The sequence below is a fragment of the Asparagus officinalis genome, chromosome 4 (genome assembly GCF_001876935.1).
Source record: "Asparagus officinalis chromosome 4, Aspof.V1, whole genome shotgun sequence".
In the NCBI taxonomy this organism is placed as follows: domain Eukaryota; kingdom Viridiplantae; phylum Streptophyta; class Magnoliopsida; order Asparagales; family Asparagaceae; genus Asparagus; species Asparagus officinalis.
In genome coordinates, this window is record NC_033797.1 from 119710236 (window position 1) to 119728348 (window position 18113).

General features: G+C 37.1%; 1 protein-coding gene across 1 annotated transcript; it reads right to left on the bottom strand.

Moving 5' to 3' along the window:
* On the bottom strand, positions 3685-5433 carry LOC109836108 (phosphoribosylaminoimidazole carboxylase, chloroplastic-like). Its single transcript, XM_020404010.1, has 4 exons — positions 5366-5433; positions 4871-5086; positions 4697-4786; positions 3685-3938 (listed from the first exon to the last, which is right to left on the bottom strand). Exons 1-3 carry the CDS (start codon positions 5425-5427, stop codon positions 4777-4779), a joined length of 288 nt encoding a protein of 95 aa, XP_020259599.1. The 5' UTR covers positions 5428-5433; the 3' UTR covers positions 3685-3938; positions 4697-4776.

The following is an 18113-nucleotide window of genomic DNA, read 5'->3' on the forward strand; positions in this document are numbered from 1 at the left end:
CAATTGAAAGGTTTGATTAGCATCAACTGCATTAGCTTGTGCCTTACCTTTCCCCCGTGGGACGAAGTTTTGCTTTGGAGCACTTGTCGCCGGTTGGCCTCTTTCCGCCTTCTTCCTCTTAAGGAATCGCTCAGCTTGCTCTCCCCGGAGTTTCAAGTCCTTCCATGTATTGGATGGTGCCGTCCCCATTGCTTCTAGCACGTCCAACGCGAGGTTGTTGTGGCAGGTCTGGAGGATGAATTCCTCGGTGATCGGGTCCCGGCAATTCATCGCCTTGTTCCGGAATCTTTTGACGAAGGTATCGACTAACTCTCCGTCCTTCTGCTTCTCATCGAGCAACGATCCGATAGATATCTCGGTGTCGTCGTCGAAGAAGTTGGCCAGGAACTTGGTCTCCATGTCATCCCAGCTGTTTACGCTGCCTGGCTTGAGGCGGCGATACCAATCGAAGGCGGCTCCGCGAAGAGTGCCGACGAATGACCGCACCATCAGAGGCTCATTACCAGAGATCACCCCCAAGTGCGATTTGAAGTAAATCAAATGCTGGGTAGGTGAACCCATCCCATTAAACGGCGTGAAGTTAATTAGATTAAACTTCGCCGGATATGGGATCGATTCCCATTCTCTTGGGTATGGGCAAGGAATGCCTGTTTTCTTCGTCTCTTGAGCGGAAATTAGTGTGTTGATTTTGCTCTCGAGGTTCTTGATCTTCAGGTTTTCGCCGGTTTCTTCGCCAGCATTCTCATTACCACCCCCTGCGTTGCATTGACAGGATGATCATTAGTATTCTGAGCATTTGTATCCTCATCTTCCAGATTAACCGGGTTACGACGATTCTGCTCGCCTTGTTGGTTCGCCAATGCTTGGATTTGTTGGTCATGCATTTCTCTCATCTGCTGCATGGCCATCTCCATCTCAAATTTGAAACTTTCTTTCTGCTTAGCCAAAGCGTCTTCAAGCATCTTGGCCATCTGCTCCGCACTTATCATCAGGGCCTCGCGGGGTTGTCCCTCGCTGGATACTGTATTATCTGATGCCACCGCGGAGCCGGCATCAGATTCTTCATCTTCTGAAGGGCGTCTTGTCCGAACCCTACCATAGGTTGCTCGTTCGATGGTTCCGGACTGTAGACGGGTTCTAGGTCGGGAGGCTCTCAGAATTGACTCGAAATCATCTCGTGCCAATGTCTTCTTGCTCGTCATGTTGGTGGTGACCCTCGGAAATTCTCTGTCTTCAATCATCCTTCTTCTTCATTGGAAGCGCCTAGGCCTTGGTTTTGGCGTCTCCGCACTGAGTCTTTCAAAAACTGAAACTCTTTCGGGGACCGCCTTAATGCAATTGCATTCAGACAATACCGCCCGAATGAGTTTGGAACAGGGACATTGAATTTCCTGTTCTCGAGGACTCCTCTTCCTGGTTCTGTTCGTACTCCCAGCACGATAATACAACTCGTCATCTTGACAGTCGGAGTAACCTATCGTGTGCGGGCACGACTTCTCAGGTATAACACTATCACTATCAGATAATGTTTCCCTCTGAGGGTGGATCGCCTTCTTTGGGCTTTCAAAGGTTACACGCCTAGAAACATGCCTTCGTGGGCGCGAGTCTTCAGCGTGCTCTTGGACTTCGATGCGCAAGTTAGTGCGCGCAGCTGCCTTGAGCTCTTTGTTATGTTGGCGGTGATGGTGACCCCCAGCATTTTGAGTCGTTCTGGGCTTCTTCATCGGGCCCAAACGCTCGTGAACTGAAGCTTTGCCTCTCTCATCCGGAATTATACCGAGGCGCTCTAAAATTGATTTCTTCTTGCGGGATGACTCTGCATGATCTCCCGGAGAAGTTATTGGGATTAACGGCAACTTTGGTTGATTCGCCGGAGTTTGGCCTTGCTTTGAAGGCTGCAATGGCTGCTTTTTGGCCTGGGTCGCCACTTCAGACTTAGGCTTCCAGACTTGGCGGGTTGGTGGTGGCTTCTTCGCCTCCTCCTTTTGCAGTCTTCTACGGGCTTCCTGAGCTTGAGCCTGTGCCTGCGCTGACATCGCGCGGCGCTTGCGAATACGCTCTTCAAGTGTCGAACGGTTCCGTTTGACGCGGACCCATTCGTTCTTTGGCGGCTTGGAAGAGTCGCCGTTCATTGGTGGTTGAGGCTGTTTGCCTCTTCTGTTCTTCAACTCCGCGTTGTAGCGGAATCCGTCCATAGACTCCATCGCCTTAGCGAGTTGCCGCGCAAGGCGTTGACGACGCCTCTGGCGGGCTCTCTTTGAGAGAGTCACAACGCCCTGAACAGTGGAGGCGTTGGCGGGAGTTGGGTTGACCTGATTGGAGGTCGGTGGAACTTCATCTGACGCGACTTTGGCGTCAGCTGGGTTGAGAGCTTCGTTGATTTTCCGGGCAGCTTCAAACCAACGAACGTTTCTCCCGGAGGAGAACTTCTTAGACTTGCGGGGGGAGGTAGATCCGGACGAGGACACGTACTCCTCGAACTTGGCTTGGTCGAACTCGTACTCGACCTCCTCCACGACCGGGATTGCAATCCGCGGCTGCGACGCATCAATCTCGTTGGCGAGATCGTCGGCTCCCACTGTGGTCGCCAGATTGTTCGCGTGGAAAACTGTTTTCTTTTTCATTGAGATAATTGTCATCTTGGATTACAAAGATCCGGTCTTTTATAGATCCGGTTACAACTAAATCAAAGAAAATAAAGAAAAATTACAACTCTCCTCTGTGAACAAATCACGAGCTCCTGTTTTGCGGTCGCTCGCTTTGGTGGGTTCTTTGCCTGCGCCGGGATTAATCCGTGGACCACCGCGCGATCTAGATCCGGTCGGATCTACACGAGTATGCGGGTATTATTCCACGAAGGGAATAATAGCCGGGAGGGATTAATCCACCAAGGGAATAATCGCTCGGATCTCGAGATCTAAGACCAAGCTTAGATCTGGAGTGTAGTCTCGTGTAGATCTCAGATCTGTTCTTTCTTCCTCTCGAGATCCTGCCTTTTCTGACGTGGATGGTCGCCGAGGATCAGATCCGAATGTGCAAGTCTTCTGGTCTTCAAAGCTCCGAGTTCACTCTTCAATCCGGCAGAGTTTCGGCTCTTGAAAGTTCGACCTCCGAAAATGAACATCTCTAGGCCTATTTATAGGCTCTCAGGACAGTGGCTGCAAAAAGAGAATTGTCGGCCACCTCTGGCCACTGTCGGCCACCTCGGGCCACTGTCGGCCACCTCGGGGAGTCCGAAACTGATCTTGATTCGATCGTGATTCGTCTGAGTCTGTTCTTGGTTGGATGACTCGTTGATTCTTTGACACTTTGCTTGATTCCGAACGCGTATGGATGCATTCCGTCGCTTGCGTGCGATTCGTCGATCTCGTCGCCTCGTTGGTTCGTCGGTTTATGCCGAACTGTGCTAAGGGACCTATAAGCAATTTTATATGCCTACACATCCTAGACAAAATTTTCGTCTGGGATACTCATCCTAGACGGAATTTCCGTCTAGGAAAAAAAAGTATCCTAGACGGAATTTTGAGTATCCTAGAAAGAATCTCCGTCTAGGATGCTATGCTACAGTAGTTTTTTTTTGTGAACCTACTCAATTAATACCAAAGATACACATGCAATTAAGCCTAATAAAATATTTCCTTAATACAGATATCAACAAGATATTAGAGCCATTATATACTCATAAATTTTCAATGTACCAAATTTTGCATAAATCATTCCTAATCCGATACAGGAGAGCACACATACAATAATCTGAAATGTAAATGCTCGTATTAAAATTATGGTTCAAGTGGAAACTGAAAGCTTTATGAATACAAGTAATTTAACACCCTATGATTAGTCAACGCAGGCATGATACTTAATGCATCCATCAACAGTCTCAACAACAAGTTGCTTCATGCGCAAAAGCAGCAGCAAGTAAGATCGCCCCTTGTGGCCTAAAAAAAGTGAAAGAAAAAAAATATTAGATCTCTCAGCCTGACACAAAACTTTAAGCAAAGTACCTTTGATCTGCAGAAAAATGAAAATGACATTTCAATATCTACTAGGAAACAACATTTTGTAACGGCTAACAGTGATGGGTACATGAAAATTGTGGTTACAAGACAATATTATGACAAAAAAAAAATGATATAATTACATGTAAATTCTCAAAGTATCTGAAAACACACTAGCACACTAAACACAAGATTAAGGCTCAAAGCTTTAGTATTGCGAAGGAGATTAGAACAACACATAAACAGAGAGCTGAAAACAATAAAAACATGAAACAAAAGAAAAACTTGTCAACAAGAGTATGCAAACATCTATGACAAGTTTCAACTCAGATTTGTAAGAAGCATGTCGTTCCAGCTTGTCGGTGTCAATCATGGATACATAGCTATTGTGGATTTCCTATCTTACAAAAAATTGGCATTTACACATAGTGCAGAGGATAGAAAATCAAACAAATTTTCCCATGAAGCCACATATAAGTTAGGGGATAAATAGAGTCTTGGTTCTTGTAAAATCAAGACAGCCAACACAATAAATCCAAACACCAAATAAAGAACCACTTATGCAACAACCAGTTAATTTTCAACTACAATAGAACTTATGGACCCTATAAAAATCAAAATTTGTCATGTATCTACCTTTTTATTTAATTATTGTGTAAAGAATAATCCTGCATGGGAGAGTTAATGGGCAAACAAACCTATACTGGTGCGGAGTTTTAAATATATCACATCTCCTTGACCCCTGCTCCCCTTGCTCAACCTATCTTGCAGAGAATGCCTAAGAGCACCTATACAAGCAAACACACTATTTTCAACATTCAGCTAAAAGTTGTTAAGCTTAACAATATTCTAAATATTCAAGTTTACTGAACCTCTTTGCAAACTCAAGAACTGCAGAGCCATCATTGAAATTCCCGACTATATGCTGATGTGATAAAGAACTTGTAGGATAGTTCTCAAGGGGATCCAAAGTGAGCACTTTGATCCCTATTTGACTCGCTGCTTGGCAGAGCATTTGACCCAACTGCCCGCCTCCCAATATGCCAACAAGCATTTCCGACACCTTATGAACTGATAAACAATCCTCTCTGCATGAATGTAATAAGTAGCATATGATAGACAAATTCTTTCTTGTTTACAAACATGACGAAACTCAAACAAACATATATAATTCCATCGAACTCGACAACACCCATTTGAGAAAAAAGAGTTTTCCATCGAACTCGACAACATGGCCAAGATACTGAAGTGCGCCAGGAATGACAATATACAAGTCACAAAATCTCACCCCAAAAAAAAAGGGGAACTAAAATTACAAAAAAAAAAAAGAAAATCACAGAATCAAACTCCAAGAACTACAAACTTACCCTGAAATCCCCATCGACAAGAAGAGCCTCATGTTCACGTAGTTGGACCACGAAATCCCCATCGCCAGCAAAACCCTCCTCCCCGACGACCACATGCCCCTATATAGTTCTATTTATTGAGAATAGACCCTTGTAGTATTGGCAGTTTGGCACAAGTGCGAATATACCTGGTTATTGAACTTTTTTAACTTTTTAAAAAATGAAAAAAGAAAAAGAAAAAGAAAAAGTAATTATGGGTCTATCCTCACCAATATATATATATGGGGTCAATCAGCCTCCTCAAACCTTTTTATGGATTTAAGAGTGATAAAAAATCAATCTAGAGGTCTGTCCACAACAAATAGCAAACTAGACAGAAAAATTTCCGTCTAGGATATTCCGTCTAGGATGTGGGTTTTTCTACTAGTGACAATATATAATAAAATTAACACATAACTAATAAATGTAACCGTTAAGGGTGAAACATATAAACCAGAAATCGAACACATAATAATGAAAGTTAACATCTACTAACTATAGTTAACATGAACATAGGAAAATTAATATATATGTGAGAGTTAACATCTGCAGCAAAACGTCATAATGATTGAATGTAATACCTAATGCTATTAGGTCTCATGTTTATGAGCCTACTATCTAATCTAGTTTTAATGATTAACAAAGAATTACTAACATCATTTGTCGAGTGTTTGTTTTTACTTATTAGGTATTCTATACAAAGATCCTTGTCGGAGGTTGGATGGATTTGCGCCTACACAATCATATTCATTAGAGGATGGAAGAAATTTGGAATGGAGCATGATGCATTCAAGTCCAAGACACACTATTGCTTCATCCATACTACAAAGAGGAGAATTGCCTAAGATCAAGCGTTAAATATCATTTAGCTTGGGTATATCAATTAGTTTAGTATGTTTATACTTTGTGTGTTTATACTTAGAGCTCAAATTATACACATACATAGTTTACGTTTTATTGCTTTCAAATGTAGCCATGTAAATATGAAACAAATGGATATAGCTATATGTACACAGATTTGTTTCATGTTTATACGTGATTGAAATAATTTCATTAAAAAATCAAGCTTTAACAATTTCAAATCAATGAAGTCATGTTTACCGTTTTCATATATTTAAAAGTTAGCACAATATGTATTTATAGATTAAAAGACTTGATTATTTCTTTTATACAGTCTATTAATCCATTCAAAAGAAGTTTCAAACTTGTTTGAAATTATTTTGTCAAAATCATGTGTTTTTGAGATTTCATATTTTGACCAATTTTACAAAATGACGAGTTTTCATAAATGGAAAATGTAATTTAAAAAATTCTTTTTTAACATGTTTATTTTTATGTTTATAAACATTTTCCAAAGTTCTATAATTTTTAGAATTTATTTGCTATTTTTAAAGGGGTTTAAAGTTTAAATTCATGATATACCATGTACACGTTATTAGTCGACTGATGAAATTATCAGTCGACCGATGAAATTATTAGTTGACCGATGAAATCGGCTGGAAAAGCAGAAAGTTTCTGCTTAGTCGACTGATGAACCATCAGTCGACTGATGCAGGTTATCAGTCGACTGATGAGTTCATCAGTCAATCGTTGAAGGATAAACGGCCTGTAATAGTCAGCTCATCAGTCGACTGATGAATAATATCGGTCGACTAATGGCACTGTAACGGCTAGTTTTCCAGCTTCCTGATTTTCGGGTTTAGATTTTCTTGGGTTTTGGACTTTGTTTTATGAACTTATATATACCCCTTAGCCTCTAACTTCTGAACTAACTAAGAAAATTAAAATACAAGTTTTGGGCAAGTTTGTTTAGTATTTTAAAGTGTTTTACAAGTGTTTATGTGAAGTGGTTTTCACAAGAGGAAGAAGAGATCATCTATTTTGTGTTTGGGCCTCAATCTCAATGTCCTTAACTCTTGTTTTTCTTAGAAGTTTTCTCTAACCTTAATTTCTAACTTTATATATTTTTTGATTAACAATTTTATTATGCTAGATTTCATATTGAGTTTAGTTTTGGTTATTGCTCATTGTTTACACACACACCCCTTGAGCTTAAGTATTTTAACATATAGTATAACTATTGGATTATGGAGTTGTAATATTGAGAGTGAGCTTACACTTAGTTCTCATCCTTGTTTTAGAGAACACACAATTATATTTTCACTTAATTATCGAGAAAATATTGTAATACACAAGGACACCGAGAGAAATGGTGGGTTAGAGACGGGGTCAATTCCAAGAGGAGTGGTGTTGGTAGTAAAGCCTAGGGAGAGATTGTAAATCCAAGCACTTGAGGAAGTTGACATAGGCTAGGCCAATACTTAGAGGGTGCATTGTGTGATTATAATAGTGTGAGTTATAAACATTTATCAGTGAGCGTTGAAAATCGATTGTGTAGCTTTTCATGATATAGTGGAGATTCTCCTCGAAGGTGAGGAGCGGAGACGTAGGTCGTGGGTCGACCGAACTCTGTGATCATTTATTTATGTTTGAGTTTGGTATTGACGCACTCTTTCTCTTGTATACTTTCATATCGCCTTTTGTCTCATGTTTATATCGCCCTTGTTTATTTTTATATCCTTGCATATATTACTTGTACACATCATATTATTAGGATATTGTTAGTAAGTTTTAATTTGGCATTAAAATCATATTAGATAAGCAATTACCCTATTCGACCCCTTCTAGAGTAATTTCAAATACTTGGGAAGAATGCATTTGCCTACTGCTCTAGTGAGTAATTAATTGTAATCTCATATGCAGCTGAAGACATCTCATAAATTTTCTTCTTGTAGTCATTCCATTCCGCTATAGTGTATTCATAGCAAGCAGATTAGAGAAAATTCCCCAAAACTTGTGTGTCCTTTGTCTTCATTCCCAAATCCTTTGACTTTGATCTGAAATTTTTAACCAGGTGTAGAACACATCTTGAGTGAATTGCTTTAGGAAAATATTCTCTCACGGCTTTTCGAATCTCCTTGTTGGCATTAAAAATAATTACCAATTGGTGGGGAGGATTGTATAGGTCTAACCTTTTACACAGTATAGACCACAGACCTTGAAGGAACCATCTCTAATTAGCTACATTTTCCTGATCACATATGCAATACGCAAGTAAAAATATTCCTTAGTATCCGTCGTATGCTATGATGCTGAGGAGCATGCTTTTATATCAATCTTTCAAAAAGGTCTCATCCAAATATAATATGGGTCTACATCCATTTAAGAAACCAATGATGTAAGTAGCATAATATATGAACAGTCTTTTGAACCTTCCTTCATTATGTTCAATACAAATGTAGCTTCCTGGATTCATTTCCTTCACTATGTGCTCATACATGTACATCAATGTCACCATATTTCATGTAAATATATGCGATGCCCCAGGGTTCACACAAGGCTGCAGTCCTAGATGAAACCCGGATTGTCAAACCTACCAAGCACCAACCACCATGCTACAACATGTTTCACCATCACGATCACTATCTCTCTAGTGGAAATAATAAATAGGTGAAGGTAGAGACAGACAAAAATAGAAATAGGCAACACTGGATATATACAGAAGAAGCATAATAAATATCAATAATGGGCCCAACTGAAATAGAATAGAAATATCTCTGAGTATAATCAACTACATGTGGAGTTCTGCAATAACTACAAAGTATAATAAGTAGCTAAATGAACAACTAGGAAGACCCATCAACCTGCGACTCTCTGTGCGCCAGACTCACTACCTGAATGAGGAGAAACAACGAGCATCAAAGCCCTAGCGAGATCATTACTACCTCTCCCTAGGGGAAGGGGTAGGAGTATATAAGAAAATAGAGTCAGTACATGCATATATCAAATCATTTATATAGCTCTCTAAGAATGAAAAATAAATAGTCAAGGAAACATACTCCAATCTCCAACATAAAGAATAAATATCTTATCTCGAACTATATCCGAGTAGCCTGCTCTAATATAAGAGGATGCCAACCAAACTAACTCGAATATAACTACCGTCCATAACGGGTGTGCCAAAATCTCAAAAGAAATACCCTACTCGTGGGTAATCTATCATAGAAGTAAAACTTACAGCTGATCAAATATCTATGTGTGCATCATCTTGTGCTATACCGATACTCTTGTAATACTCTTACTCAATCGCTCTGCGGCAATATGATTTATTATCTCCCTATTCCGGATATATGTAATAACGATACTATTGTAATACTCTTTGTAATGACCGTAAATTTTTAATACCGGTTTAAATAATTTTTCTGGTATTTAAATATTAAATTTTATTTTTAAAAAGAGTATTTGAATTTTTCCTAATTTTCTAGAATTTTTATGATTTAAAAATCTAATTTTATATTTATGATTTTGATAACTATAAATTAATTTGTTGCAGTAAAAATCTTTTTAATTAATTTTGGTTATTTATTATTATTGTTATTAATCATCTTGTATTATATTTTTAGCCTGCATTTTTATCCCCTACTGTTAGACCCTAGAGGGGGGGTGATTAGGGTCTTATGCTAATCTAATCCGATTAAATGCTAATTAAAATTAATTAACAAGTTATCCTAGCAAGTATGAAATACCACAAGATATATGAGCTAGGATAAGCAATGTAAACAAAGAGATATATCCTATATGATGAAATATACGCAAGGATATATAAGCTAGCACAAGATAATATATCCTACCAAAGAGATATACAATATGATATATAAAAGGATATGCAAACACAAGGGTAACATAAACAAATGAAATAGTGGATGAAATAAACAATGAGAGAAAGGCTATAAAGATGAACAAATATAAGTGCTAAGCCAAACTCAAACAAGCAATATGATCACGGAGTTCGGACCTTCCGTCCTACGTCTCCGCTCCCCACTCCCGGGGAGAAATCCACTATCACAACCGGGTTTTCTACGTTCACCCGAATGACGTTTACACCTCACACTCGGTTTTCTAGCTAACCGAAAACTTTACAATCAACACTCTTGCAATCACACTCTACACCCTCACAAGTGTTGGACCTAGCGAGTCTCCCTCAAGTGCTCGATTACAACCTCTCTCTAGGCACGTCAACCGACGCCACTCCTCTTGGGACGATCCCCGACTCTCACCACACACTCCTCACTCGGTGTACAAGAGTATTACAAAGTGATTTAACAATTAAGCACAATATAGCAAATGATTGTTCTCTCTAACAAGGTGAGAACTCAATTAGGCTCAACTCAATGTCACACTATCCCACAACCCAATTATATAATGTATGCAAATACAATAAGCTCAATGGTTGTGTGTGCAAACAAAGAGTAAATCAAATCAAACTAAACTCAATATAAAACTAGCTTTAATAGAAATGATAATCAACAAATAATTATAAATAAAAGCTAGACTTGAGTTTAGGAAAACTTCTCTAGATCAAGATGGAGAGATGGAGATATGAAGCCCAAACAAGAAGATGATCTCCTCCACTTGTGAAAATAATCTTCAAACCAAACAAACACTAAAACTCACTTAAACCCTTGTTTAAAACTCTTTAAACTTGTTTAAAACATTTCTTGAGTTACCTTAGAGGTATGAGGGCATGGGGTATATATAGGCTCATGAAACAACCCCAAAAACCAATAAAAACACCCCCAAAACATTAAAATAAACAAAAAACAGAACTAGCTGTTACTGTAGCAACGGTCGGATGCTACAGTACTTCGGTCGACCGGTACGGTCGACCGAGAGCCATCTGCAAAGCTGAGAAACGTCCAGAGACATTTCCGGTCGACCGGAGTTACTGTAGCAGTGCGCAGATGTTTTGTAAATCATTTTACAAAATAGGCCAAAACATGAAAATGTAAACATGTGAATTTTGATATTTTGGCTAAACCATGTTTTGAAACTTTGCACAATGATTATATGGACTTAATAAAATATGTATATGATTATTGTTAAGTCCAAAAACTAAGAATACAATATTTTCACAAATACAATAGAAAATGAAACCATTTTGCTTTCACAAATACTCATGTGTTTCATAACTAAGTAAATAAACCAAATCACAATAATAAATTTGAAATTTGTAATCTCATATTTATAAACATGAGAAACCAAAACTATGCATGTATATATATAACTATATATATACATAGAAAACAAAACTTATGTGTATATATATATATATATATAACTATATATATATACGAAGAAACCAATAAATGTGTGTGTATAGATATTGAGCTTAACGTACTTAACACACATAATATAAAACCTATACGAAGTTACCCAAGCTAGATCTTAATCTCCAATAAGCTCTTCTTGGTAATCTCGCGGATGAAGCTTGAACTTGATCTTTAACTTGAATTGTACGATGCTTCACTCCACAATTCCGCCAACCTCCTCTTGATATGATCGTGTAGGCTCAATCCATCCATCCTCCAACAAAGTTGTTTGTCTACAATATATAGGAAAACACAAATACTAGACAAATAACATTAGTGGTAAATTGTTTGTTAAACATCATCAAAACAAGAAGACCAACAATCTCCCCCTTTTTGATGATGACAAACAATTTACAAAAAGGATATATGCATGAAAGGAAATGAATATATAAATTATAATTCACATGCATATAAACAAGAAAGAATATACTCACAATATTTCTCCCCCTTTGACAACATCAAAAAGGGGACAAAAGAATTAAGAGAGCGAAAGCTCCCCCTACAAATAAGCATGGGTGAGTATGAAGCAAGTATAGGGATTGCTCCCCCTATCAAAATGCCATATAAAATATATGCAATGAAGACTAAGGCAAAAACATGTGAGCAAGCATAGATGGAAAAAAAAATACTAAAACACAACTCACATACATAATGACAATGAGAACATATATAAATATATCAAGGTGAAAAATAAAAACAAATCAACCAAAAGAAATCATAAATCAAAGTTTAAATCCAAAAACGATGTTTGATCAATCAAGAAAATTTTCTTTGTGGGATTTGATCAAACCACATATGGAATACATTATAAGGCACGAATAGATGATCCATAAGCACAAACACATAAATATCATCATATAAGTGAAATATAATGAATTCAAATCAATAATTCAAAACAAAATCTTTGATAAAAGAATTTCAAGAGAGGCAACAATATATCAAGCTCTTAAGCTTGTTCCAACCCATATAATCATTCTAGCATCCGGTAAACATGATTTAGGAATAAACACCCAATAAATCCGGAGGGTTATATAAATACAAACCTCTCATCAAAATCAAAACTAATAATCATAAAAACAAAAGATTTGATAAAATAAAAATTGTTTTCATAACCAACACGGGTCCGGTCATAGCAATAATTATGTAAATGACTCATTCGATTGCAATAAGTGCAATGAAGAGGATGCATTTGGTTATGTTGACCATGTGGATGTGCACGAGGAACATTTGCAAGTAAAGATGGTCTTTTAAGATTATTTTGCAAATGAGAAACATTTTGAAATAATGTTGGTCTACTTGAAATATTTTGCGATTTAGAAACTTTTCGCAAATCAAAACAAAACTTGGCTAAGTGACCAACTTGAAATAATGGGTGCATGTGTGTGTACATGTGATTCTAGTATTGCTCCTAAATTCTACCATAAAAATCACAATGATACACATTAGCATGCTTATGATGAACAATGGGTGCATGTGTGTGTACATGTGATGAAGAAGAAGCCCTATGAGATGCACAAGAAGGATTAATATTCTTATGTTTTTGTGCATCATAGCAAAACTTAGCTAAATGGCCTTTACGACCACAAATGGAGCATTTATAAGTTTTACTATACAAGTGTGCAAAGTGTACGGGTTTAGAAGTTGTAGTACGAGACTTTGCACCCAAGTCCATAAGTTTCTTATTATCTACAATGCATGTTTTAAGGGTTGAATCTAAAGATGATATACGTTCTTTAACATGATCCAACTCATTTTTAGACATACAAGCATTGGAAATAGAAGTAGATGAAACATGATCATATTTAAATGAATTAAACTCATTTCTAATTATTTCTACTTCTATCATGGCATTATTATTAGCATGAGTAAAGCTAGTAATAGATGAAGTTAATTTTTTATTTTCAAAACTTAGCATGTTATTGTTTTCTATAAGCATAGTATTTTCTTGTTCAATGACATCAAATTTGGACACTAGCAACTCATGATTGGATTTTAATTCTACATGCTTGCTTTTAAGATCAATAAAATTATTTTGCAATTTAGTATAGGCATGAGATAATCTATCATATGCACAAGCGAGTTCATTGATGGATATATCACTATCGGATTCCGAATCGCTTACCACACTAGGGCTATCGCCTAGTGGCCGTGTGCATAATGATGCTCCACACAAGTCCCCTTGATGTGCTTCAATAAATTTCCAAAGTTTGTAAGCACTATCAAAATGAACAAATTTGTTAGAAATGGATGAGTCAAAAGCATTTAGTAAAAATTCTAACAAAAACTTGTTCATAGTAAACATTTTATTATCATGATCGCTCCACTTAAATTTCTCCAATGTGGGCACAATATAAGCATAATCAATAACTTCCCATAAGTCGATATTTCTAGATTCAACAAATAGTTTAAATCTAGAAGCCCATTGAGCATAGGAAAAATTAATGAATTTAGGACCAACATTTGATTCATAGCCTAAACGAAATACATTTATATTCATGATATATATGTGAATATATGCAAGCAAGACAAATGTAATCATAACTAGATTAGCACAAATAAGATAACTTGGATCTTGAACTCAAGACGATTAGTCCTTAAATCAAAGAGCACCAAGCTCTTATACCAATTGTTATACCCTAGAGGGGGGGGTGATTAGGATCTTATGCTAATCTAATCCAATTAAATACCAATTAAAATTAATTAACAAGTTATCCTAGCAAGTATGAAATACCACAAGATATATGTGCTAGGATAAACAATGTAAACAAAGAGATATATCCTATATGATGAAATATACGCAAGGATATATAAGCTAGCACAAGATGATATATCCTACCAAAGAGATATACAATATGATATATGTAAGGATATGCAAACACAAGGGTAACATAAACAAATGAAATAGTGGATGAAATAAACAATGACAGAAAGGCTATAAAGATGAACAAATATAAGTGCTAAGCCAAACTCAAACAAGCAATATGATCACGGAGTTCGGACCTTCCGTCCTACGTCTCCGTTCCCCACTCCCGGGGAGAAATCCACTATCACAACCGGGTTTTCTACATTCACCCGAATAACGTTTACACCTCACACTCGGTTTTCTAGCTAACCGAAAACTTTACAATCAACACTCTTGCAATCACACTCTACACCCTCACAAGTGTTGGACCTAGCCGTGTCTCCCTCAAGTGCTCGGTTACAACCTCTCCCTAGGCTCGTCAACCGACGCCACTCCTCTTGGAACGATCCCCGACTCTCACCACACACTCCTCTCGGTGTACAAGTGTATTACAAAGTGAATCTCACAATTAGGCTCAATACAGTAATTGATTATTCTCAACTATGGATGAGAATACAATGAAAGCTCACACTCAATGTTATAACTCTCACAACCCCAAATATATTATGAATGCAAATACAATAAGCTCAAGTGGGTGTGTGTAACAATGAGATAAAATCAAATCTAAACTCAATATAAAACTAGCTTTAATAGAAATGATAATTAACAAATGATTATAAATAAAAGCTAGAGAGGATGATGAAATGTTAAAGATGAACTCTTCAATAGTTGATGTAAACTCCTCTTTGTAACAGCAAACCCAAACCAAACTTAAACCAAAACTAAACAAGCTTAAACCCTTGTTTAAAACCTTGTTTAAAAACTTCTTAGCTATTTGAAAGAGAACAGCAATGGGGTATTTATACCCACTCAAAATCTCAGCAAAAACCCCTAAGTAAAAGTCTAAAAAGTCCCAAAAAAATTAGATCAAAAAATAGCCGTTAGGGAACCAACGGTCACATTGGCAGAGCGGCGGTCGATCGGAAATTCTCGCGGTCGACCGCGATCCAGGTTCCAAACGGAGAAAGGGCACAGAGACTCATTCGGTCGACCGGTGCGGTCGACCGATGGAAATTTCGAGCTCTCGGTCGACCGTATCGGTTGACCGACAAACTCTCTGCTGTCCAGAAACAAATGAACAATTGAGCGGTCGACCGGTGCGGTCGACCGAAAACTGATATTACAGAAAAACAGGTTTTAGAGCTGATTTTTGAGACTTTGGAAAATATGTTAAAAATAACAAATGAAGTCCAAAAATAATGAAACTTTGGAAAATGTATATAAACATGTAAATGAACATGTTACAAAAAGAATTTTCCAAATTACATTTACCATTTATGAAAAATCATCATTTTGCAAAATAGTTCGAAACACGAAAATGTAAACATGTGAATTTTGATATTTTGGCTAAACCATGTTTTGAAACTTTGCACAATGATTATATGGACTTAATAAAATATGTATATGATTATTGTTAAGTCCAAAAACTAAGAATACAATATTTTCACAAATACAATAGAAAATGAAACCATTTTGCTTTCACAAATACTCATGTGTTTCATAACTAAGTAAATAAACCAAATCACAATAATAAATTTGAAATTTGTAATCTCATATTTATAAACATGAGAAACCAAAACTATGCATGTATATATATAACTATATATATACATAGAAAACAAAACTTATGTGTATATATATATATATATATAACTATATATATATACGAAGAAACCAATAAATGTGTGTGTATAGATATTGAGCTTAACGTACTTAACACACATAATATAAAACCTATACGAAGTTACCCAAGCTTGATCTTGATCTTCATTGAGCTCAACTTGGTACACGTTGCGGATGAAGCTAAACTTGGATATTGAACTTGAATTGTACGATGCTTCACCGACATTCCACCAACCTCTATTTGATATGATCGTTATGGCGCAATCCATCCAACCTCCAACAACGTTGTTTGTCTACAATACATAGAAAAACACAAATACTAGACAAACAACATTAGTCTGAGAATCGAGCAGGAACTTCGTCGGTCGACCGGTGCGGTCGACCGAAGGAAATATCGAGCTCTCGGTCGACCGGTGCGGTCGACCGACAAACTCTCTGCTGTCCAGAAACAAATGAACAATTGAGCGGTCGACCGGTGCGGTCGACCGAAAAATGATATTACAGAAAAACAGGTTTTAGAGCTGATTTTTGAGACTTTGGAAAATTTGTTAAAAATAACAAATAAAATCCAAAAATAATGAAACTTTGGGAAATGTATATAAACATGTAAATGAACATATTACAAAAAGAATTTTCCAAATTGCATTTCCCATTTGTGAAAAATCATCATTTTGCAAAATAGTTCAAAACACGAAATTGTAAACATGTGAATTTTGATATTTTGGCTAAACCATGTTTTGAAACTTTGCACAATGATTATATGGACTTAATAAAATATATATATGATTATTGTTAAGTCCAAAAACTAAGAATACAATATTTTCACAAATACAATAGAAAATGAAACCATTTTTCTTTCACAAATACTCATATGTTTCATATCTAAGTAAATAAACAAAATCACAATAATAAATATGAAATATGTAATCTCATATTTATAAACATGAGAAACCAAAACTATCCATGTATATATATAACTATATATATACATAGAAAACAAAACTTATGTATATATATATATAACTATATATATATATATATATACGAAGAAACCAATAAATGTGTGTGTATAGATATTGAGCTTAATGTACTTAACACACATAATATAAAACCTATACTAAGTTACCCAAGCTAGATTTTGATCTCCAATAAGCTCTTCTTGGTAATCTCGCGGATGAAGCTTGAACTTGATCTTTAACTTGAATTGTACGATGCTTCACTCCACAATTCCGCCAACCTCCTCTTGATATGATCGTGTAGGCTCAATCCATCCATCCTCTAACAAAGTTGTTTGTCTACAATATATAGGAAAACACAAATACTAGACAAACAACATTAGTGGTAAATTGTTTGCTAAACATCATCAAAACAAGAAGACCAATAAATTAATCTGTTGCAGTAAAAATCTTTTTAATTAATTTTGGTTATTTATTATTATTGTTATTAATCATCTTGTATTATATTTTTAGCCTGCATTTTTATCCCCTACTTCTATTTATAGCTATCAACTGATCAGCACGAAAGTTAATCTGTTATCTGACTTTCCCCTGGTTCCTTCATATCAGTCACTCTCTCTCCAATCAATATCTTTCTCTCTCATTCCATCTCCTCACGTCTCACGCAACTCACAGACCTCCCTCTACCAACTCCCGCTGTGCAAGATGCCCTACCGTCCACTCCCTAAATTCCTCACGCAAGTCCCGCACCCCACTAATCTTCCCCCTCTTATTTAATCCCATGCCATCTCTCTCTCTACAAGCATTCACAACAGCTCCTCTCTCTCTCGTCTCTCTCTCTCTCAATATCTCTCACACACACTTACACATAATCTCCTACTCTTCTCCCTATAGATATACCTCACAGAGAGAGAGAGAACTAATATAGACGCCGACGGGAGAGGGCCCGAGGGCCACTCCGAGCTCCCCATTCACCACGCCAAGCCCTACTCCGCCTCGATCTCCGCCCTCCCCAGCCAGCTCCTCGCGTGTCTGCGGCC

Coding starts and splice junctions, on each gene's coding strand:
- LOC109836108 (XM_020404010.1), bottom strand. CDS start 5,427: ATGGGGATTTCGTGGTCCAACTACGTGAACATGAGGCTCTTCTTGTCG. Junction 5,087..5,365: donor TTGTCGATGGGGATTTCAGG/GTAAGTTTGTAG, acceptor ACATTCATGCAG/AGAGGATTGTTTATCAGTTC.